Source organism: Schistocerca gregaria, chromosome 4, assembly GCF_023897955.1.
Source record: "Schistocerca gregaria isolate iqSchGreg1 chromosome 4, iqSchGreg1.2, whole genome shotgun sequence".
Classification (NCBI taxonomy): Eukaryota; Metazoa; Arthropoda; class Insecta; order Orthoptera; family Acrididae; genus Schistocerca; species Schistocerca gregaria.
Genome location: NC_064923.1, coordinates 633825260 through 633850178, shown reverse-complemented (window position 1 = coordinate 633850178; position 24919 = coordinate 633825260). Strand labels below are relative to the sequence as shown.

General features: G+C 42.8%; 1 protein-coding gene and 1 pseudogene across 11 annotated transcripts in view; both read left to right on the top strand.

Moving 5' to 3' along the window:
- Positions 1-24919, top strand: part of LOC126267252 (protein bric-a-brac 1-like) — a 1659048-nt gene that overhangs the window by 1359682 nt on the left and 274447 nt on the right. For 9 of the 11 annotated variants that reach the window (XM_049972274.1, XM_049972281.1, XM_049972280.1 and 6 more), the window contains one exon: positions 18423-18476. The exons of the other annotated variants lie outside the window; for them this stretch is intronic. In XM_049972274.1, the coding sequence (XP_049828231.1) occupies positions 18423-18476 (54 nt within the window). The remainder of the gene's footprint in view (positions 1-18422; positions 18477-24919) is intronic. 11 annotated transcript variants of the gene reach the window in all.
- On the top strand, positions 5090-5207 carry LOC126268341 (5S ribosomal RNA; annotated as a pseudogene).

Genomic DNA, 24919 nt, shown 5'->3' with positions numbered 1-24919 from the left:
AGAGAGGAAGAACAGTGGGGTGTTATGTATCGCCGCTCGAAATGGACAAGGGTGGAGTAGGGAACTAACCCTGTGTATTTCGAAGAAATTGTCTCGGCATTTACCTTGACCGGCGTAGATGAATCAGTGAAATACTGATAACGACCAAGATAGAAAAAAATGAATCATACGAAACGGTAAGAAAGCAATAGCTTGTAATACTAATGACATGTGCTGGCATTTTGTATTACTGACTTGAAGTAACATTTTAATAAGTTACCTGCGTCGTAGTTTAGAACTTAACAGCTGTAGGAAGCTGTTGAAGTCAGCCTGCTTTGTAATTAACACCGAAAACCTCGTCAAGAAGGAAGAACGAAATTCTGACTGTAAATTACAAACTTCCAGAACATCGCAGGACAATATTTTGCCACTGAAATCGCACCATCTATGATTACAACTAATTTTATAAAGTAAATGATAAGGAAACCAAATTATATAAAAAAAGAAGGAATGAGATTCTTATCTTTAATTATAGAAATCTGTGATTATCAGAGGGAAGTCAAAGACACTAGGAAAATCTGTGGATTTAGAAAATTATACAGGTTATAAGCAGGAGGATCAGAAGTTTGTAAGTATAGTTTGAAGAGCAGTTTTCAATCGCAAATGAACTGGTAAACGTGTTAGTGGGTTTAAATACGAACCGCTGCAAATCAGAATAGCATATTTCAAGACTCTTCTTACAAATCAAAATCGCATTTTTCAAGGCTCCTCTTGCTTCCGTACCACTTATAATCTTTATTATGTAATATTTACATTTCGCGCAACAAGTGGGATACCAAAATCAGTGTGTTCTGAAGTAATTACGCCAGATGGCTAAATTAATCACTGGTCTTTCTCAGAGAGATAATCTTTAAGTCACTGCAAATTTTTGTTTGGATTCGATATAGTCTATATTTATGATTAACAGTACGAACAGAATGGTACAGCAACTAACAATAGGTTCCCTACACGTCAGTGGACATTCAACGAGAAATGGCGCTACGTGGTTTCTGCCGAAAACGTGATGAATTTGTAAAAGTTCTCGCTGTCACGTAGTGCACTCATCCATTACAACTAGGGAAAACAGTTTTCAAATAACTTGGCGACATTATTACACAGTGTGACTGAAATCTGACCTCCAGCAGTAAGACTTAAACATCAAATCAACAATGTTCCTATTTGCAGAAATGGCTCTGAGCACTATGGGACTCAACTGCTGAGGTCATAAGTCCCCTAGAACTTAGAACTACTTAAACCTAACTAACCTAAGAACATCACACACATCCATGCCCGAGGCAGGATTCGAACCTGCGACCGTAGCTCCGGACTGAGCGCCTAGAACCTCTAGACCAGCGCGGCCGGCTCCTATTTGCACGTGCGATGTTTGATATCGTAGCTGTATTAGCATCTGCTTCAAATATTCGATCGCGGAGGTCAGTGCGGTCCTACTTTATTCACGCCAGCCCCGGTAGCTTGCTATCCATGGGGACCCGGGTTCGATTCGTGGTCAGCTCGGAGATTTTCTCTGCTCGGGCACTGGGTGTTGTTCTTGCGTCCACATCGTCGTAAGTGAAATTCCACCGGTAAGATGACTGTATGGGCACGACCCGAAAGCCAATAAATTTAAAAAAATACCTTATTCACAGCCCGCCTGTACTGCTTCAAGGCATCTTTCTTGGGACTGTTCTTACATCATACTTAGGCTGACTCACTGGGCTCAAAGAGCAAGGGTATGGAAATTGTTGCAAAGTTTCCAGACGTAACAAAAGTGTATGAGACTTCAGTTTAATGATATACCTGCTTAAGTTACTAAATGGACCTGTGTTACGAGATAATGAACCCCATTTAACATTTATTACTCTCTAGAGAAACAGCTTTTTATAGTAAGTAAATAAAATAAACCTATAATACAATTTTCACAATTTACATAACGAAACCAACCATTCTTCTGCCCACATACATTTAGTATTTTCCTGAGTCCTGTTATATTTCTAAAGTCCATGTTTTTCTCTTGAACAAACCATCATCACTCATTTATAAAATTTCGTTGGGCCCATCGTGTTTCTATACAAAACCGGAAAATTCTCTGCCAAAATAATGCTATCTGTTCAGCTGCTGTTATCTCCTGGCAATTACTATTAACTTATCTCACCCAGTTTCATTACTTTGCTCATAGGGCGCACTTCCCTCGTCTAGTAAAAGCAGAAGTCGAAAATGGCGGTGGTTTGGCGTCAGTGGAAAGCACGCTACAGGGCCTCTGTCTCGGAGCTGTCCTCGAAGTAACTGATTTGTAGCAATTTGTTGTGTCACTGTGATGCTAACTGCTGCTCAAATTACTGCTAGAGGTGTAGTACGATGTGCCATCCTCCGAACACGGTGGTCTTTCCACTCGGTAGTGCTACGTGGTCGTTCGGAGTGCGGTCTTCTTCTTTATCATCATCATCATCATCATCTTCTTCTTCTTCTTCTTCTTCTTCTTCTTCTTCTTCTTCTTCTCACCGCCTCTGCTAGCAATCATGTACAGTGGCTACATGCCTGGCAAGTCTTTCTGCAATATCAGAGAAGGAACATCAAACGTATTACATGATCTCGTTCAAACTCAGTGTGAGGTGTTTATAATGGCGTATTTGTCGCCGTAAATACATTAAACTTGTTTTGTTGTTTGATATATAAACATTGTTGGAGAAATCAGTGATCACAAGTGCATGCACAGCCATGTCCATCACTATGGGTATATCTACGTTTTGTAATTTAGTAGCTAATTTTCTGTATTACATTACAGTTGTAGGCCAGAAGATGATCATGTGATGATCGAAACCGGTCACCTTTTAATAAAGGTGCCTTGCGATATACATAGTTATAATTAATTTCAAACTTAACCGTAATGCCAGCAACGGCTATCGCCAAGATGAAAATTTCCGTTGAAACCAAGTGTTTGCAGGAATCTGAGCGCTTTAACGGGCAGGGATGCACCTGAAGAAGCTTGAAGTAGTCCGTTAGGAAGACGCCAATGCCCGACAAATTAAGCATTCCAGAGTGCACCTTCTAGAAGTGCCGCAAACGTCAGCTAGGTTTACCATGAAAGGCAGCGACACATTCTTCTGTTAACGTTTTTCTATGGGACCCAAAGCGATCAGTGGGGCCTCTGTTTTTGAACCGTCATGACGAAGTCAGCGGGCGGTTTCTCCCACGCGGACAGACAGTTCAGGCTGCATGTTGTAGCACTATCCCTGTATACTGAAGGCTCCGAACTTCAAGCAATGCTGTTGATTTTCAACGAACAAACTCTTCAAGCATCTTGTTGCTCTTTCGTCGCGACAAATGCTGTAATGGTTCAAAAAAGGTTCAAATGGCTCTGAGCAGTACGAGACTTAACTTCTGAGGTCATCAGTCCCCTAGATCTTAGAACTACTTAAACATAACTAACACACACATCACACACATCCATGCCCGAAGCAGGATTCGGACCTGCGCCGTTGCGGTCGCGCGGTTCCTGACTGTAGATCCTAGAACCGCTCAGCCACTCGGGCCGGCAGTGCTTTAATAAATATCTACCTCTTAGGAAAGCATAGCACAGCTGCGTCAGGATATCGATGGTGGGCAATGAAAACCTCATAATTCCAACACCATGTAACTCTATTATCAGAGAGGGATTTGGAAGTACAGGGATTTCTCTTATCTGTCAGTAGGGACGCTACTACTATATAGTTACACAGGTAGTAACATTATCTGTATCGCTTAATGTATTATTTTAAGAAAGTGTGTTTTCTCCTTCTCAAAATTTTATCAAAATGTAGTTATGTGGTTTTCCTTGCTTACCAGCGACATGTATGTCAGTTAGTATCTGAAATAACGCGAAGTAATGATTTATTTTTTCTTCTTCTTTAAAGATATTTGATAATGGGATCATGTCTTTTCGGAACGTGTTGTGTTTAGAATTAAGAAAAACGCGCATTTAGACAACTAGTGCGTCGCGATTCTATACTGCTAATAAATGTTACGATGATAGCTGGAAAGTACGACCACAACTAAGCCTTGGAGTAATCCACAATGCCGCTCATGTAACGCTAAAACTTCTGCTGCATACGTAGCATAATTTGACAGAATCTCTTTCTTTTGGTCGCCTTCATTTTCTCGTGTAATGCTGCACGTATTGAATGTTGGTCAAATTTTTGAGCGAAGCGAAAACAAGACTCCCTGTAATTTAGTCAGTGGATTGTTGTCTTAAACGAAGAGGGCAAATGGAGAAATGAGGTATGAAATTGATCTGTGTAAGGTCTATTTTTAAAGAAGAAGAAAAAATTTAATTTCATGAAAGTAATCAAGGTAATTTAGGCAAACATAATAAGTGATTTGAGGGAGAATTGAAATATTTCACTCAAAGCTGCTACTATCTTTGTCAAGGAAGTGTCAAAAAGCTCATCTCTTCAAAGTCTAGCTAGTTTGCATATAAAAAGTTATATTGTGTGATATTTAACTGTCAAAATGCTTTCCTTCAAATTAACTATTAAATTCTGGAAAATGAAGTGCCAATAAAATCACACTTTCACAATAAACTTGAAAATGAAAAAAAAAAAATTGAGAAAATGTTGGCCAAATATTTTGTGAAATAATTTTTCGAAGAACAAGAAATAAAATAGACAAACGTGTGAGGCGCCTTTGAATGATGCTCGAAATCATGCGTAGCAAATAAGGTGCGTAAAATGTTTCTGTAACCCTAACAGCTAAGTTTTTTTTCACTTACTAAAATTTTTTCCTGTTGACCAAGCCCTGCATGCAGGACAGTTGAGCAGTTTAAGCACACTTCACGACCACTTCCAATGTTACCACGCGAGTTAAGCGAGCTTGTCGTGTCTGTACTAGTTATAAGCCCGTACTTCGCAACGGAAGTTGAAAGATCATCCTTTGTATACCGTAACTTTTTTAGGGCTTCGTCGGTAAAGAGAGAACCCTAGTAGGATGACTTTCTCAATAAATTCGTTTATCGTAACCAAGAAGTCAAATATAAATAAAATATTTCGAAAGAAGCAAAGTAATTTCTTGAAGTTTTTTTGTACACGAAGTGAAATAAGGCAACGGCCTTGCCGCAGTGGATACACCGGTTCCCGTGAGATCACCGAAGTTAAGCGCTGTCGGGCGAGGTCGGCACTTGGATGGGTGACCATCCGGGCCGCCATGCGCTGTTGCCATTTTTCGGGGTGCACTCAGCCTCGTGATGCCAATTCAGGAGCTACTCGACCGAATAGTAGCGGCTTCGGTCAAGAATACCATCATAACGACCGGGAGAGCGGTGTGCTGACCCCACGCCCCTCCTTTCCGCATCCTCCACTGAGGATGACACGGCGGTCGGATGGTCCCGTTAGACCACTCGTGGCCTGACGACGGAGTACAAAGTGAAATAAGTAAACCCGTATATCCTAATCAAATGAATTCTATGTTTGTTTGCTTTCGTAAAGAAAGATATCGGCGCATAATTATGTCACTGACGTAAACGACGGAAATTACAACTGTCGCTGAAGTGAGAAAACTAGCAGCGCCGTCTATTGATTTTCTGATGTACTAAGTCCTCAGTAAGGTAAATATGCGACTACTAAGCTGAGCAGACAGTTAAAACTTTAAATTACGGTATCTTTTTTCTGTGATCCGATTTCGATGAAATGAAGCCTCAAACTACGGTCAAGTTACGTGTGAAACACCCATGAAAATTGGTCTGTCTGAGGCCGTCTGCGGCTCTTATTTACGTAGCTTTATAATTTTTCTAGCTGTTGCAGTTTCTGTTAGTAGTTCTATCACAGCCACAGTGATTACGGTAGAGGTCAAGGTTAACTCCGCCTGCACGTAGGTGAGGAAGCTGTGTGGGCCGCTCTGTAAGGCAGGTGGCCAGCCTAGCGAGAGCAGACAGCACCAGGGGAGGCTGTTACTGCAAAAGCTAAGGAATGGCCTGATACTCCTGAGCGAGCCTTTAACAGAACAGTTGACGTGGCGCCTGTGACAGGGGTGTAAGACGCGGTGGGGGAGAGCAGCGGGATTTGTGGTGTGAGGCGAGCCTTTTGAGCGCTGGTGGCTAATTGCCGGTGGTGGCGCGCGCGGGGGCCACTTTTTGCGCCGGGCCGGGCGGGCCGGGGGCGTGCAGGGGGAGGTGTGAAAATATCGACAGGCGCCGGTGGCTGGCGGCTGGCGGCCGGCGCGCCCACCGCGCTGCGCTAATTGATCCTCTCCTCTCTCCTTGCCCACCTCGCCGCTGCCGCTACCATTATATTTTTAAACGGTTTAGCGCGCCAATTGGACGCTAAATGCCGCGCGGCCGCAGCGGTCAGCTCGTCAGCGCAAATCCCGCCCCCTATCACTGCCATGTCCTCTCCCGTCTTCCGTAGCGAGCGCCCGCAACGGCCGCAAGACTGTGTAATCGGGTGTGTCCACCGTAATGTGAAGAACTCCTCTCGCAGAAATAGTCTCGTGTTCGATTTATGTATTTGTGTTACCAGTTGAAGTCGGAACACCGAAATGGCTGAGTGTGTCCTCTTCCACTGTATATTCGTAGTGTATAGGTATCTATGGAGTGAGTATTTCCGTGCGCAGAACGGGAATTCTGCCCGCAGCATCTGCTGCAGCGCAAGTCACGTGATTTTGGAACATAGCAGTTTAGAGCGTATAGCGCGTAGCGTATTTTGTTCTTACATCGCTGCTAAGGGAGATGACCTTCAAAAGCACCGTGAAACGCTGTGTACGTGTTTTACAGCATCTTAACAATATGATACCAGGAACAAAAGTTGGCTTAAAGACGGGAAGAGTAATCGTATTGTGCTCTTTCACCACAGTGTCATAAATGGTTCAAATGGCTCTGAGCACTATGGGACTTAACTTCTGAGGTCATCAGCCCCCTAGAACTCAGAACTAATTAAACCTAACTAACCTAAGGACATCACACACATCCATGCCCGAGGCAGGATTCGAACCTGCGACCGTAGCGGTCGCACGACTACAGACTGTAGCGCCTAGAACCGCATGGCCACTCCATCCGGCCAGTATCATAACTCAGATTCCACTTTATCTATGTTTTTTTCCGTAACAGGATAAGAAGTAACTACCAGCGACAGTTTTTTAAGTATTTTATTGTAGTCATTCATATTGTCGTACCTCTTTTCGAATCAATTGCGTTACAATGACTCTGTGTCACTAAAAAACACAACGCGTTCGAAGTATGAAACTCCTGCAGTAAATACTGTAAGGGATTTGTACCATCTGCTTCTCCATTATTTTTTTATAATTTTCCTTCATTTAGTGTCCTGCTTTTTATGGACAAGTGAAATACCTACAACATTTTTTCGCCATCTCATCAGAAAAGTAAAACCAAACACTATGCACGAAAAAATACACCATTAGTGCTGCAATTTGGACGTAATAAAGCGTAAATTCGAGGAAATTAATCAGACTGTCATGTATAAATTTTATCTGCGTATAAACGTAGCACCAGTTTGTAGACACTGACTAGCAGTTTACACTAACACGCTTGCAAATTTATCTAGCACTTGTCTCGCAAACACATGGCCATAAAATATGTCTCGAATATTTTTCGACACACTTGTATGAAGCGCCCCATATCAGTATGACATTTAAATTATACATTTGTTGTACATGCCTGTGAAAAGTTCATGTATTTATTTCTACATCCGTATCAAGGACAGTACTGCACTATACCTGTTACTAAAAGACAAACGTGCAGAAACAAGGCTAATACATGTAATACTGAAGTTTCTTCGCTATTTTTGCAAATTGGAGACAAACAGCGTCGTCCTAAAATCATGTGACTAGCCCTATTTGATGTTCAGAACACGCGCAGTACGCTGTGCTCACTGCGTAAACATATATACCCTATACTAGCTGTCTGCTGCTGACATCGGTTCCTTAGTTGCTGACCTGAAGAAGAATCGCTTCGTGGGCGTTACAGGTACCGGATGTGTGTGACATCCTCGTGCCACACAATTTACATCAGAACGTTACATTTTTATTGCAATATTTATTTGTAAATGAAGCTCTTTTGCTTTCCCAGATAGCTGGGAAAAATTTCTCAGGAAATTTTACCTTTGCGACAGACAATTATTTATATTTGCTTTGTCTACATTCGTTTTATTATTTTTGCAAATTAGAACAGTGTTCAGAATCCCTCTTGATTCTTAGTGGATAGATAGTTTAGTCTGTTCCAAGAAACTGTCTCGTTAAAGTAATAACCACTTAACATTTACTATGTTACTTTGTTCTGCTGTCGGTGTCTTATATTCTGCTATGTTCACGTGGCTCATTGTTTTGAGTGCGACTGAGCTATGTTGTATTTTTAAGGCATTCTCAGTGGCTCTAGACACACACAAACCTACAGTTCAGTTGCTTTTTCATGCAACTGTTCAACGATAGACATTTATTTTGCGTGAGCTACGCATTGCTTCATATGTGTATAAGACGCGGAGAGTTGAATTCTAGCAGACAAGTGATCTTAAGCAATGTTTATGATATTGACGATGATTGTGATGATGATAAATGATATGTCTTTGATTCGCCGTTAGTAAAAAATAAGGAAGTGAGATTTTGGAACCAGTGAATTACACTGGCAAAATGTTTTCGACCGCCACCTTCCATTAAGCATTCAATAATGTGGCTTCTCCAGTTTCTATTTTTTGGACAAGTGCATAGACGCCATGGTACTCCTAACGCAGAATGTAAATGTAATTCAACACAATTGGTATTGTTAGAGAATTGTGAGAAGCCGACTGCCTCGCTGTAGCGGCATCCGGCTGCGGCCTATTCCTGTTCCTCGAACCCACTCGTCGCGGCGCTAGAGAGGAGCGCGGCCGGGGTGCCCTAGCTAGGACAGAGCCGAGGTCGATCGGACTCCCGCAGTCCGCTCATTTTGATAGCTCAAAGGTTTTTAAGGGATGTCACAGAGATGTGCGAAAATACTGCATATTTCTTAATGAAACGATAGTACGTATTTGCGTTTCCGGCCGATATCTGAATATAAGGGTACGATCAGTACGGGAGCTGAAAAACGCAAGGCTAGAGAGCGCCTGTGTGAAACAGGAAATTCTGCAAGCAAAATGGGGAAACATACAGGAAGTAGATAAAAAGTACCTGCTGCTCTAGTTGCGAATTAAACAGGAAAACGAAATTAAATTTCTAATCGTATTACCGACTTTCAACTGCATGGTGCTAATGTAGCCGGGTTTTAGTGAATGACTGAGGCAATTCCGTACCTTTATTGTTGGCTATCTACTGTGCGGACGTGGGAATGGAGCAATGGCATAAAAGCCCTGTCACGAACTCCTTTCTCCACCAATTGCGTAAATTGCAAATACTTAAAAACTCGTCATTTAAGGTAGTTGCACTAAAGAATACCTGCAACACTGGATTCTGCGTTGGTTTCTCTATCAGACTGTGCTCCGCGTTTTCATTTAGAAGCACAGTTTACAATTTAGGTGCACTCTATCCGAGCCTGAGCAGAAGTAGGTTACACCGGTGTTTTGTGAACTGATAGGCTACATTTTCCCAGGGAAGCTCAATGTTTTCGCTTTTATTTGCTTTCTTTTTTTGTTTTTTTGTTTGCCTTTTGCGCTCGGTCCGCGTATTATCGTGGATGAAACCGCAGTGCACCGCTGCACGCATTTTTGGCGGCGCGGGCGCTCAAACGGCGGTCGTTTGGGAGTGTCCCCGCGGGCCGGGCCTGCCCTGTAATAGAGTGCCGGCGACAGGACGCGCGAATCCCGCGCGTTCTCGGCTAAGCCACGGTGCTGTAAACATGGCCGCTTTGTAGCGGCACGTCTGCATTTGTCACGGCCGCCGCCGCCCCCGGCGTCTTTTCCCGCAAAGCCAGCCACCGCTCGCGCTGCAGTTGAAAGCGTCACCCGAACAAAGATCTCTTCTGCCTCTCGGGGCCGCCCTCTGTGATCGGTGCACCATTTAACGCTTTCTCTCCTTGCACTCCAGCACGTGAAACGTTGTAAAGCCGTCACTTGTTTCACAGATTCGGCCTGCGTACTTGAAACAGATGTGCGGTAGTAATGCTACTGTGCAATATTTAATATAAAGCGTAGTCTAAGAATCAGTATATGAAATTTATTTAGCTCCCGCCCAAAGTACCTATATTCGCTGCATCTGTTCAGTGTATCTTCTGGTATTTGAATACAGGTCCTACGATTTCGGGAATCCTTTCGCACTACTAAGGCAAAGCCACTTAAGGAATGCTGAAGATTACAGAAAACCCTCTATACCTAAATACTTCGTACACAGTTGTGCCTTCTGGCACGGAACATTACAAACACCAAAAGTCGATTTGCGATCTCAGAGTTTCGTAGTTTTAAGTCACTGTATGCTTACCATTTATTACTATTTGTCTAGGACAATTAATCTACAGTCGTTGAAACAACTTATGTGCGGAAAATAACCAATTGTGACATTGTATTCTTGTCAGAGCAGACCTGACACAGTAATCTCTAAAAACACAAGTCTTTCGTTGTTCCTTGTTTGAAACGTAGTATTAGTTATTGTCCGGGAACTCTCCTTTCTATTGTTAACTACCTGCATAAAAAAATTTGTGTGAAGTGGAAAAGTGTTTGCAGGAAACAACAAAGTGTGCCAGGGCGCGTGCTCTGAATAATTTCACAAGACGCAAATACAGAATTTTTTCGGGGGGGGGGGGGGGGGGGGCAGAGAGCTCTGTGTGTGTGAAAGAAAGCGAGGGTGGGTGTCAGGTCAAAGAAAAGCTGTAGCACACATCACGCCATTTCCTATAGGAAAATGCCGAATAGTCCACTGAACTAAAACTAACTACCAATTTCATAACTGATTTACTGTGCTTTAATTATTTCCGATGATGACAAGATACGAACCCCACGACCAGTTGTTGATCTTCTATCGGTATTTTGCCAGTCTTTTCCCGCGCCTGTGTACAAGAAAACCGGAGTTGTTGCTAGCCGTTATGTTTTCTCAACAGATTCTTGGAACGCCTCATCACAGCCACGTGGAATTTACAAATTAGAAATGCAAGTCATTGTAACCCACGTCGAAATTAATGACTGGGTCACATTCTGTCTGAGATGTGAAGACTAGCAAATAACGGCAGCGCAGTGCTAATATATGTTCTAGTCTCTAGATAAATTATTAGTGCTTTACTTTGGCGATGGGTATGTGAAAAGACTGATAGCAAACATTATCTCAGTTCGAAAATCGAGTTGCGTCTTTTGCAGGCGGATTAATGTTATCGGTGTTGAGGTCCAAATTGAGGCACATCACGATTTACCTTCTCCCTCTCGCTTGCCCTTCATTGATACCAAACAATGGTTTGCCAATGCTGACAGACGTTCGCCATAGACGTTGACATACGCCTAACAATGCTGCAGAGGAATTACAGCTATAACCGTGCGATTCAGAAAGATGACTTCTATTACAGCGACCTGTGGATGATAATTCAAAGCGACATTGAGTCGTGATGGTAACCGGAGCGGCTGTAACCGTGGTGTAGTCCGGTGCGGTGCGTTGTGGAGTAATGCCGCCGTCGGCGACCGCGGAGGCCGCCGTGAATCACTGAGTCGCGGTGCGCTGCGTGGGGGCAGCACCGTTTGTCGCCAGGCGGCTGGGACGCCGCGAGTGCCTGCCCGCCGTCTCACCTCGTCAACGAGGCTACGTGGCGCGCTGTGGACAGCTTCTTGTCTGAACGTACACTGACGGAAAGAACCGCAGCACCAAACAATAATTAATGTAGACTATGAAATTTCGGAAATACGTTTGTCTAGGTGACTTATTTAAGTGATTAACATCGCAAGATCACAGATTAATGTAAGCGCGAGATAAGCCATTGCAACTGTGAAATACTGGTACATTAATAACCGGTGTAACCGCCAGAGTGTTAAATACAAGCATGGAAATGTGCATGCGTAGTGTTGTACAGGCTCCGGATGTCAGTTTGTGGGAAGGAGTTCCATGCCTCTTCCACTTGGTCGCTCAATAAAGGGGCGGGTAATACTGTTCGTGGATGACTCTGGCGGTGTCGTCCGATGATGTCCCACATGTGCTCGACTTGACTGCTCTCGAGGACTGGTGCCATAATATTCAAGAATGGTGATCTGTGGGGTGATGTTATGAAGCCAAGGGATGGCGGTAAAACTGCAAAATTAATTAGACTAAACAAAATGAAGCATTTGATCCTAGAAATTAATCCAGAAACTTCAGGAATTAAGGAGTGGAAAATTTGCACATCAATTTTGTTTATGGGAGGGCAGCCGAGAGATGATGAAATAATGATGATAATACAGAAGTATGGAGGCATTCTCCCTAATTTGAGCGAGTCGGTACTTAGTTGTATTAGAAAGTTACTAATTACCACCAAACTTCCGATTTCCGTTGAAGCCAGGAATTTGTAGAGTCTCCAATACTTTCACGCGTAGGGATACTCCTGGGAGATGAAGTTAGCCGTTAGCAGATACCAGTGCCTGGCAGCTCAGTATTCCAGAACTGCTGCAATATAAACTGATTGGCAATAAAAAGTAGTGCCACTTTCGTCAATCGACAGTTTTCTTTAGCAGGCGAGATTTTATATAGCACACAAATGTAGCACACTTGCTGACTCTTTAGAACCCGGTGAACAAATCAACGCGTCTTTCAGCTGTTAGAAGAGTAGACCTCCGGGTCACTTGGACCAAGTTTGGGCTCATGTTTTAGCAGTATACTGGTACCTAACTGCTGAAGTCTAAGAAGGTTAGGGGAAGTTTCATGTTTTCAATGAGCAAAGCGTTTAATCATCTTGTTCCTCATTCGTCCCAACAATTTGATTAACAAACAGCCTCATGATAACTCAAAAGTACGATCACAGCCGGACCTCAGAGTCACCCATGTTCAAAAAATGAGTCTGTCTGCAACTATTATTTATGTAAGTGTATTATGTCCACACCTATCCTTAATTTCTCTTAGCAGCTTGGTTATAATCACAGTGATTAACCAAGAGACGATGGGCAAGCTGATGTGTGAATCACAGTCAGGACAGGAAGTTGTAAGGCTGCGTCCATACCAACAAGAGCAGAGAGCACCAGGCGAGGGCATTGAGGCCATTACAGTGTTACAAATATTGCAATGAAACTTACAGAAATTTGAAAGTTTGGAGGACGGTGAAGATCATTTGATTAATTTTACTACGCAGGCTGCATTGGTTCAAATGGCTCTGAGCACTATGGGACTTAACATCTGTGGTCATCAGTCCCCTAGAACTTAGAACTACTTAAACCTAACTAACCTAAGGATATCACACACATCCATGCCCGAGGCAGGATTCGAACCTGCGACCGTAGCAAGGCTGCATTGCCTCAGGAATATGCACTGATTGTGGCGACAAGAGGAGACGTAATATTTCAACCTCAGGCTCAGTGAACGTATCTCGGGGTATATCTCTCCAGTTGTGCAAATGGAAACATACCTTACAAGATGTACTCCCTTTCTAGGGACAATACATCTTACATTAGGAGACACGTTACATATATCTGTCGGTCGGTAATCCTGGTTCTGGGGTCAGTGAAGCGTGTAGTTTGTGTTCTCCTGCTTACAAGAAGTTTTTGATTTCAACTTTGAATGATTAGTTTATGTAGTATGTGTTACACTGTATCTGTCTGTCTCAGCCCGAATACAATCCTCATTGGGAGAAAGCAAGATGTTATTTTTCGGCTGAAATATTTTATATTATTTCAATACCGTATCGACAGAATGCTGTTGCGTGTGCTAACAACACTACGCTTCTTTTAGAATTTATTAGCACTTGGCGTTTTTATAGTTCACTATATTTCAAATCAGATACGTGCGAGCTGAGTACGGTACCATTCTCGATAATCGAAAGCGAAGTCGACATGAGAGCCGCACGTAATCACGCGCTGGTTACATTGCCCACGCCCACTGTCAGCGATTCGCGGCCGCCGATTTGAGCCGCTCCACCCGCGTTGCCTCTCCCAGACTGCCCCACCCCCTCCCAACCCTCTCGATTCTTATTGCGCCATCGATCCAGCGACCAACAAGCCGCGAGTGATCGCCAGTATCGACCTGGCGGGCCGACCGGCCAGCGCGCCTAATACCCGACGCCGCCGAAATGACAGTGACGAATTAAACTTTGCCGAGCGCTGATCGGATTGCTGGCCGGCCCGTCGAATGAGGATTTATTGTACGGTTTCCTTGGGCGCGCAACTGGCCCCTGCGAGGGAATCATTATATTTTTAAACGGTTTAAGCCGCGCCGCGCCGCGCCGGCCGGCCGACCGACCGACCGACCGCCGGCGCCCACGCGGGACGTAAATCATCCTCTGTGGCCGGATGAAAGTATATCACGACCGCGGCTGCACAGCTCGGCCCGTGGGTTCCAGCCTGCCGCTCAGTCTCAAGCTCTGGCCAAGGTTCGCACGCGGCACTGAAGCTATTAACCCCACAGCTAGTGTAGCCTACACCAGGGACCATCTTACTTCGCTGGTCCTATCGGGCGTGTCCTTTCAAAGGAACCATACCGGCATTTTCCTGGAGCGATGTAGGCGAATCACGGAAGCCTATATCCGAATGGTCGGACACGGGTTTGAACCTTCCTCCTCACGAATACGAGTCCAGTGTGCTAACTACTGGGCAGCCTCGCTCGTTGCCTTTGGGTAAATCTTACCTCAAAATATTGTGAATTTTAACAGCATAAAATCAAGAATTATACCTCTTTGTTTTTCTGCCTCATTACGATTACCAAAGAAAGCAGCTGTTGACAGATGTTAAAATTACCGAACTATCAGTTTAATAAGTCACAGCTGCAAAGTACTGACGCGAATTCTCTACAGACGTATGGAAAAACTGATAGAAGCCGACCTCGGGGAAGATCAGTTTGGATTCCGCAGAAATGTTGGAACACGTGAGGCAATACTGATCCTACGACTTATCTTAGAAAATAGATTCAGAAAAGGCAAACCTACATTTCTAGCATTTGTAGATTTAGAGAAAGCTTTTGACAGTGTTGAGTGGAATACTCTCTTCCAAATTCTGAAGGTGGCAGGGGTAAAATACAGAGAGCGAAAGGCTATTTACAATTTGTACGGAAACCATATGGCAGTCATAAGAGTCGAGGGGCATGAAAGGGAAGCAGTGGTTGGGAAAGGAGTGAGACAGGGTTGTAGCCTATCCCCGATTTTATTCAATCTGTATATTGAGCAAGCAGTAAAGGAAACAAAAAAAAGCTTCGGAGTAGGTATTAAAATCCATGGAGAAGAAATAAAAACTTTTTAGGTTCGCTGATGACATTGTAATACTGTCAGAGACAGCAAAGGACTTGGAAGAGCAGTTGAACGGAATGGACAGTGTCTTGAAAGGAATATATAAGATGAACATCAACAAAAGCAAAACGAGGATAATGGAATGTAGTCGAATTAAGTTGTGTGATGCTGAGGGAATTAGATTAGGAAATGAGACACTTAAAGTAGTAAAGGAGTTTTGCTATTTGGGGAGCAAAATAACTGATGATGGTCGAAGTAGAGAGGATATAAAATGTAGACTGGCAATGGCAAGGAAAGCGTTTCTGAAGAAGAGAAATTTGTTAACATCGAGTATAGATTTAAGTGTCAGGAAGTCATTTCTGAAAGTATTTGTATAGAGTGTAGCCATGTATGGAAGTGAAACATGGACGATAAATGGTTTGGACTATAAGAGACTAGAAGCTTTCGAAATGTGGTGCTACAGAAGAATGCTGAAGATTAGATGGGTAGATCACATAACTAATGAGGAGGTATTGAATAGAATTGGGGAGAAGAGGAGTTTGTGGCACAACTTGACAAGAAGAAGGGACCGTTTGGTAGGACATGTTCTGAGGCATCAAGGGATCACAAATTTAGCATTGGAGGGCAGCGTGGAGAGTAAAAATCGTATAGGGAGACCAAGAGATGAATACACTAAGCAGATTCAGAAGGATGTTAGTTGCAGTAATTACTGGGAGATGAAGAAGCTTGCACAGGATCGAGTAGCATGGAGAGCAGCATCAAACCAGTCTCTGGACTGAAGACAACGACAACAACATTACGATACTGCTTTGCCTGTAAGGGTTAAGTTTGTAATCGTTAACGCAACTGACGTTTGCATAACGATTACAGAACTCTTCTTTCTTTCATTACTGTCATAGAAAAATTTAAGTTAATAATGTTAACGAAATAGCCGACTAAGCTGGTGGCGTAAGAGAGGGAGAAAATATTGAAAATTGCGCGCGATTCGCCTGCTCTGTAGGTTAAGCGGTTTATGTAGGCTAATTTGATGTTTTTTCTCGACTTAATGGACCAGTGTCCTGTATAAAATTGTTCGTCTCTACTCCCGTAGACGACTGTGCTACGTTCTAAACAGTTTTCGCATTCGCTTTGTATTCACTTTTAAATTTACACAGACTACGCATAAACTACCTTAGAGAATCACGGTGGTCGTCTTGTAAATTTTTAAATCAAATATTTCAGGCCCCTGTCATTCAAGCCGATTTCGACCAAGACACCATCAGGTGGACTGCTAAAAAGGAAAGAAAAAATCAGATAGTAAAATACTAGGAAACTAAATTACTAATCTAACTAACTTCTATGTACAATTACACGTACTTTGATACGTAAAATAGCAACTGGTCATCTTTATACTGTTACGTAATTAACTGTACCCCTTAGTTCCAGTAACTAGGGCACAAATATGTTTTCATTGTAGTCGCCTCTCCTGACCTGTTCAGTTGGTATAAGCAAAGATGATACATCTCGAAGTAGATGTATTTGAGTATAGAAGCCACTTTGATTTGTAATTTGAATTCCAGGTATTCTATGTAACCCTCGTTCTCTGTTTTTAAATCGGTTGTCTGATGATAACTTCATAATAAGTCGAAACCACTGAATGATTTGAGGCTGCAAAATAAGACAGACGTTTGGTAATTTTAGATTTGTAATACTAATCGAAACTGTTGAAAATTTTGTGTACTATGTGTCACAGAAAGGAAGCGAGACATGCAGATGATGATATATAACATTTTGAAACGTGCATGTTTGATTAAAAGAAAAAAAAACATACACTGCAGCGCCAAAGAAACTGGTACCCGCATATGTAATCAAATACAGAGATACGTAAACGGTCAGAATACGGCGCTTCAGTCGCCAACGCCTATGTAAGACAAGTGTCTGGCGCAGTTGTTAGATCGATAGCTGCTGCTACAGTGGCAGATTATCAAGATTTAAGTGAGTTTGAACGTGGTATTATAGTCGGCGCATGAGCGATGGGACACAGCATCTCTGAGACAGCGATGAAATGGAGATTTTCCGGTATGGCCATTTTACGAGTGTACCGAGGATATCAGGAACCCGGTAAAACATCAAATCTCCGACATCGCTGCGGCCAGAAAAAGATTATACAAGAACGGAACCTTGCGCAAATTGCTGCAGATTTCAATGCTCGGCCATCAAGAAGTGTCAGCGGGCGAACCATTCAACGAAAACTCATTGATATGGACTTTCGGATCCGAAGGCCAACTCTTGTACCCTTGATGACTGGACGACACAAAGCTTTACGCCTCGCCTGGGCCCGTCAACACTGCTATTAAACTGTTGATGACTGGAAACATGTTGCCTGGTCGGTCGAGTCTCGTTTCAAGTTGTATCGAGTGGATGGACGTATACGGTTACGGAGACAACCTCATGAATCCATGGGCCCTGCATGTTAGCAGGCGACTGTTGAAGCTGGTGGAGGCTGTATAATGGTATGGGGCGTTTGCAGTTGGAGTGGTATGGGACCCCTGATACTTCTAGATTCGACTCCGACAGGTGACACGTACGTAAGCAACCTATCTGATCACTTGCATACGTACATGTCCATTGCGCATTCCGACAGACTTGAGCAATTCCAGAGGGCAATGCGACACCCCACACATCCATAATTGGTACAGAGTGGCTCCAGGAACACTTCTGAGTTTAAACACTTACAATGGGCACCAAACTCCCCGGAAATGAACATTATTGAGCAAATCTAGGATGTTTTGCGACGTACTGTTCAACGAGATCTCCACCCCCTGATATTGTACGGATTTATGGACAGCCCTATAGGATTCGTGGTGTCATTTCCCCCCAGCACTATTTCAGACATTAGTCGAGTCCATGTCACTTCGTGTTGCGGCACTTTTGCGTGCTCGTGGGGGGCCCGTACACGATATTGGGCAGGTGTACCAGTTTCTTTGGTTCTTCACTGTAATATACCTAATTATAAAATTAGATTCAGTTCCTGAAGGTCCTTCTCCTAATGTTATGAGGAAAGTTGTATATTTGTAACAGTTGTCTTAGTGGTCACCGCTTCCTGTTTTATATATAGATGAGAGTGATGCTGTTTGACACAGTACTTGTGCTTATGTTGCAGGTAAGTGCGGATGATGATACCGAGGACTCGAAGTACGGAGCGCCGGAGGACTTCGTGAGTAGCGCAGCTGTCGCCTGGCCCAGCTCGCGCCGCAGCCCGCTCGCCACGAGGTGGCTGCCTCCCAGCGGAAGGGCAAGCCCTGCCCTACTGTCATAGCTTTTGTCTTTAAACTGGCAAGAAACCGCTTGCAAGATAAGTGGTTGCTATTCCTACATAACTCAGCTCACCGGGAAAAATAGTAGTGTATGAAGTCATTCAGTGCTGTATTAAAGCCCACCATACTTGACAGTGACTAAATTTCGAAACTGCAATCACAGTAGATATGTTTAACAACCACGTGCCGAATAACTGTAGTCAGTAATTATACTGCCGAGCCAATCTTCATCAAAATTCTAAAAAAATTAATCGCGTCTTAAAATAGTACACGGGTCGCTTTGTAATGCTGAACTGGTATCAGACGCTCATGAGACCTTCAGGCGCGGTTAAATGGTGTGTATGTACCAGTCGGTTGTATGGAGTCAGCGTATTCTAAGGTGGGTCAAAGTGGGGACGTAACAAAATGACAAAAGGAGCTAACGTTTTCGAACGTTTCCATGACCACACCGTAAATGGAGTAGGCCATTTTATGGTGTATCAACACGGACTTTCCAACCTGTCCACGAGAAATGTTGTGCCACTTGTCGCCATGTAACACGGTGTAAGAACAATGGTCCTAGGAAGACCCTAACTGAAAGAGAGGGGAGACGATTGTCGTGCCTTCTCAATGGCAGTCCACTGTGATGTTGAATTCAGCATTCTCGCTGACCAAGTGCTGCCCTTTCTTCTACATCTTCATTAGGAGTATGCTGTGGACATTGCTTTCTTCCAAGATAACAACACTGATGTTCAGACACAATGAGTGCTCAGTGGAGCAAATGTCAGAGTATTAAATACTGTGTACTCTACCGTCATGCTGATCACGAACAAAAATCATTGACCCAGCTAGCGATAGGATCTTTGGTTTGACGAACACTAAGACGTTTTGTTGAACCTAGACTGGCCCGCTAAACAACGTAGTAATCAGTATCCCCATCATTTAGTAACTCTATCGGATCTAATAACTAATAATGGCATCAGCTGAATGTGGCATACTTCAAGAAACTTGTATTGCCTCCCTCCCCGAACTGGGGTGTTACATGCTATTCGCGCAGTTCCTCGTGGGGAGGACTGATTTTTTTATCCGGTATATGTGTAATGATTCTAAAGGAATGGATAAGTTTCGCATCGTATCGCTAACTGTATCAATGATTTTTGTTCGTGATCAGCATGACGGTAGAGTATACGGTATTTAATACTCTGACATTTACTCCACTAAGCACCTGCGCCAGTGAATCCGGTTCACGAAAGGCAACCACACGTGTGACAGCCTGTGTAAGCTTCGCAACAATACTGATTATTCAGATGTTATCTGGTGTTCGCTGCCAGTGAAGGAGGACACAAGAATTATTTCAGTGGAGAAGTTTGGTCGACACTCAGTGCGATTAGGATAGTCGGTCAGCGAAGAAATCTCCTTTCCTCGTTTTGCAACAGTACTTGAGCTGGCCAGTTACGCCTCCGTGGTTCTTCCGTGCGTGTGGTCCTTTGTATACATCTCCTCTCTAAATTTGGCACTTTGTGTGAAATGAAGATTTCCTTGGCCAAATGGAGTGCAAAATGTCACGTTTGTCAGTTTTATACAATCATGCGTGGAAGTTCTTTTAAAAGTGCTATAAGACGAAACGTAAGTTTTCGCTGCTTGCTGCTGACACTCATAATTAGTTGCACGAAGAGTGTAGAGGTGTTTCGCATACTTCACAAAAGACAAATAGTTGCCTTCTGTAGCAAACAGTTTTTTTTCTGTTGCTACACAATGAATTTTGCTATGGTGTTAAATCTGCGCAGTGTTACAGTTAATTTGTAACTGCTGCTCAAGAGACAACCACCATCTGTATCTTTAATGTGGTTCGTTATTAAGGGAGGCAGGCAGATCTGGCGAGCTGCATACATTAAGTAGCGGCGCCTCTTCACAAATTTTGTAATTCCCAGGTACAGTTGTGCCTACTTTCTAGAACATCGGTTCCCAGCTGTGTGTTTGTGTGTGTGTGTGTGTGTGTGTGTGTGTGTGTGTGTGTGTGTGTGTGTGTGTGTGTGTTGGAGCTTTTCTCACATAGGAGCAAAATATATTAATATTAATGATAAAGTTGGAAACTCAAGGGATTTTTAAACTGCAGTGTCGCAAGTGGCTAAGGAGATTATAGTAGTGATACATTGTGCGCGTTATCACTCTTAAAAAAAACATTTGTAATGCCGTATCATACACAGAAAAATGATATGTTACGGTGCTTACTGACATTATTGTTACTGAGGAGTGCTTTCTCAGTATAAAAAAAGTACAAAAGAAACGTAATTGTTGTTTGCGTTTCGTGGTGCACCCTGTTGAGCTAACAGCGGCTGAGACAGTGTTGGGTTTGTAGTATGTATCGATAAAGAACACGTTTTTTTTGTGTTAGTGTATGTTCTGGCGACATTTTGCAATCTTCAGTGGGGTTTTGTTTCTGAATATACAGAAAACGAAGGTGTTGTACACTGAGATAACAGTTAGTCTTGGAAGCAAGGACGGACTGGAGGATTATTGATTATCTATAAAAAACCAAAATTTTATCATCCCCCCCCCCCTCTCTCTCTCTCTCTCTCTCTCTCTCTCTCTCTCTCTCTCTCTCTCTCTCTCTCTCTCTCTCACACACACACACACACACACACACACACACACACACACACATTTTCTGTCACATCACACACTACCGCTGTGGCCCTCATCTCTTTCTCGTCCTCATTCCAAAAACAGAGATTACCGTAATGACGTGTTAGGACACACATCATCATAGCTAACGTTGATCAACAAATTGGCAATGTAAATTTATCGATCTGTATTAACATTGTGTTGTAGTGACATAAACAGGGTCAAGTTTATGACTTACAGCTGTTAGTACATTAAACGTATTCGTGAACGGTAAACATGCTTACTGTACACATACTTTTCCACGGAAGTAACATGTGGTTCTCATTTCGTGTAGGTCATTACCACGGTATTTCAGAGAGAGAGAGAGAAAGAGAGAGAGAGAGAGAGAGAGAGAGAGAGAGAGAGAGAGAGAGGAAAAAAAATAGCTGTTTCTGCAGCTAAGGTTCCCATTGTTTGCGAATATGACAACACGGGCAACAGATCGTATCTACGTAATACGTCTCGCTGTATTGTAATGCGCACTTACGAAGCATTTTAAAAACGTAATTGAAAACCAGTCAGTATTCATAGTTATCATCCACGGTCGTATTAAGCACCATGCTGAACTTGGTCAGTTGTTAACATCCAAGTGAGATACCGACTGAGGTTCAATTTCCCGTACAGTCATCCACATCTACATTCTCGATTGGATTTCCTAAATCGTTTACGGGACAGGCTTCGATGGTTTCTGTAGAAGGGCCAAGACCTTCCCCCAAAGTTCATGCTTCGTGCCTAATTACCTCATAGTCGCCGGGACGAGGTAATGCATTACAAAAGAAGAGGTAAGATATATTTCAACGTGTTGTTAGCAGTTGGGGACTGGACAAAAATTCGTATTCTCGCTATATGTCTTCTGTATTTTTCGGTATTTTCAAAAATTAATTAACATTGATTGTAGTAAACTTTCGCCAGTTGTTACGGTAAGACCAATAAGGCGAAAGCAGGTAAAAATGTTACCTATATAAAAATACGTTATAGTTTTCATTAGGCCAATGATTCACATAGCAGTCGTGAAGTCTTTCAAAACACCGAGTTCGTTAACATTATGAAATTCTTCTTCGATGTCACCTCAGTCATGGTATCAAATATTTTTTAAAATTTTTTAAGTATACTGTGGAACTAAATCTTCTCTTTGTTCTGTCATTGTAGATTTTTGCCCTTAATTAAGTTATTCTCACCGCTTTTGCATTGTTCAGAAGTATCAGTGTTTAAAACAGTTGCTTACAATTATTGTTTGGGATGAGAGCGTGCAAATGAGCGAAGGAAGAATTGGGAACCGATGCACTAGAAACGGGACTGTGATGGTATGCCGCGAACAATATCAAGTACACCTAAACCACGTAGTGTTGCTTTAAGGACAGACTTTTCATGAATTCCAGTAGTTACTCAGCGCAGTCAAAAGTGAACTGCAAACTACTGCTTAGTTGCTGACTGTCAGCTATACCTGGGAAGATCTTAATTTTTAATTGTTTTGTTATACGAAGCTGTTTTTATTGCCAACTTTCGTGTGTTTGTTTTAGCATTGCAAGGTTTCCAGCCTAGTAAGCAGGTACTGTGTGTCTTAAATTTAGTCCTATAAGTATATAGTTTTAATGTGTGCAGATACCTCATTCCGAGAAACGAGAAGCCATTATTAAATTTTTAAATTATTTTTACGGTGCATGATCTTTGTAGCACAAAGTTTGCAAATAAGGGTACTCATGCATTGGTGAAGAAGCAATCTTGTAACAGATAATCCTTTATATTCTAGTAGAGACATGACGTAATAAAAAGTACTTTCCACTAAAAGAATTTTGTCTGTTTTCACCACTGGATTACGTATGAAAATCTGTGACCATATGACGTAAACTACATAAATGGATGTTCTTAAGAGTTTAAATTTTGCGTGATAACAGGCTGATTTTTTTGCTTGTATTGTTAGTACGTAGAAGTAAAGGAAATATGATTGAAGGAACTCTATTAGTTGAAATTGCCAAATTATCCCGCTACGTATTCTGCATTCCGAAACTATTAGAAACACTGAGAGAGGCTTTGTCTTCGCACACGCGAGTGACTTCCCCGGAAGCCGTGCTGGGGGACGTACTATAAATTTTAATGCGGCAATTGTCATTAATGAGTCGGCTAATGAAGATGATCGTCACGTTCCTGTCATTGTTATCTAGTATTGATGTGCAAGGATTCGCAGATCTATTGGAATATTCTGAGCCTGTAATCCCGTACGGGAAGCTCCCCGACTCCGGAAACTTACTGCCTCAGTTGTCAATACTCTAAATTCTGACACTACCAACAACTTCCAACTAAATGTGCTGCATTTGGAGAAGCAGTACACAAACTCTGCAAATGATGTATACAGAGTATACTAAGAATCATATGGAGAACGCATATTTTCTGAAACTAATTTTTTTTCTTTACTTTTTCGTTGCGTGCTATCAAAAACCTGAGGCAGGAAAATGTGCTTGTTCTGCGTTATGCCAGTTCGATTGAATTTAGGTATGATGCTTAAGTTTGTTCCAACATTTAGAAGATGTATTCTCCATTTAGATAATACTTTCCCCGCAGTAGCTGCCACGACACCTCTCTCAAGGAGCTATAATTTTTTACGACTGATGTATAATGAGTCTGGTGCTATGACTGTGTTGATACTTACCAGACTATAGAAAGGTCTCGGATTCGATCTTCGGTCAGCCCTAGGATTTTTATCTGTCGCTTATCACGTCTTTCACTTCAGGCTGTATTTGGTAATGCGTAAAATGCCGAGTCGTATCATGGCTCGGAGCCCACGTTAAACTGTACAAAATCCCCCCCCCCCCCCCCCCCCCCCCGTAGCTGACTTGGCAAGTTAGTTCAAAGATGGGAGGAAGGCAAGGGCAATAATCCTCCAACGCGACCATCCCGAATAAAGTGATACGGCATTGAAAACAACCGTCGGCTGATGACAACTTTACGCTGTTTAGTTCTGCATATCATTATGTACAGCAGTCTGTTTGTGAGAGAATTTCAAAGTCGATTAGATGAAGCGTTCAATCATCAAAGCTCGCACAGAAAGATATACGTGTTCGTTTTTTCCGCGCGCTGTTCGAGATTTTAATAAAAGTGAATTATTGTGACGGTGATTCGATAAACCCTCTGCCAGGCAGTTAAGTGTGATTTGCAGAGAATCCACGTAGATGTAGATTTGACAGATGCGTAGCTCAGTTTCCACCTTTACAGAGTATGCCACCCCAACACCGCTCCCACCTCACCCCTTCACCACCATCCTTCCCGTCTCCTCGGCCTTCCAGAAAAACAGCTGTTCTCTCTTAAAGTGGAAAAGAAACACGCATATACTTCGTCAACGTTATTACTGTAACATTTGTTTTGAGGATCTCCATTTTTAATACATTTTTACAGGTGTTGGCCACTCATCAAAAATTTCAGACACCGCAACTACCATTAATGTAATTTGTTATAGCGACGTCGTTTGCTGCCTTGCTTTGTGTAAAATGGTAGTCTCGCAAGTCTGTTTCTACGTCTGCACGAGGAGTAAAACTTAGCTCGCTCGGTTTCGTGAAATAACTCCATAAAAGCTGAAGGCTGCTCGTAATAACCACAAATAGAGCGGTCTGCCATGCATGTCCTTAGTAAATATGTCTCCAGTTATTGATGCGCGTCCATATTCCCTGGAATTGTTATTCGCATTCGAAAAACACGCAATGTATTG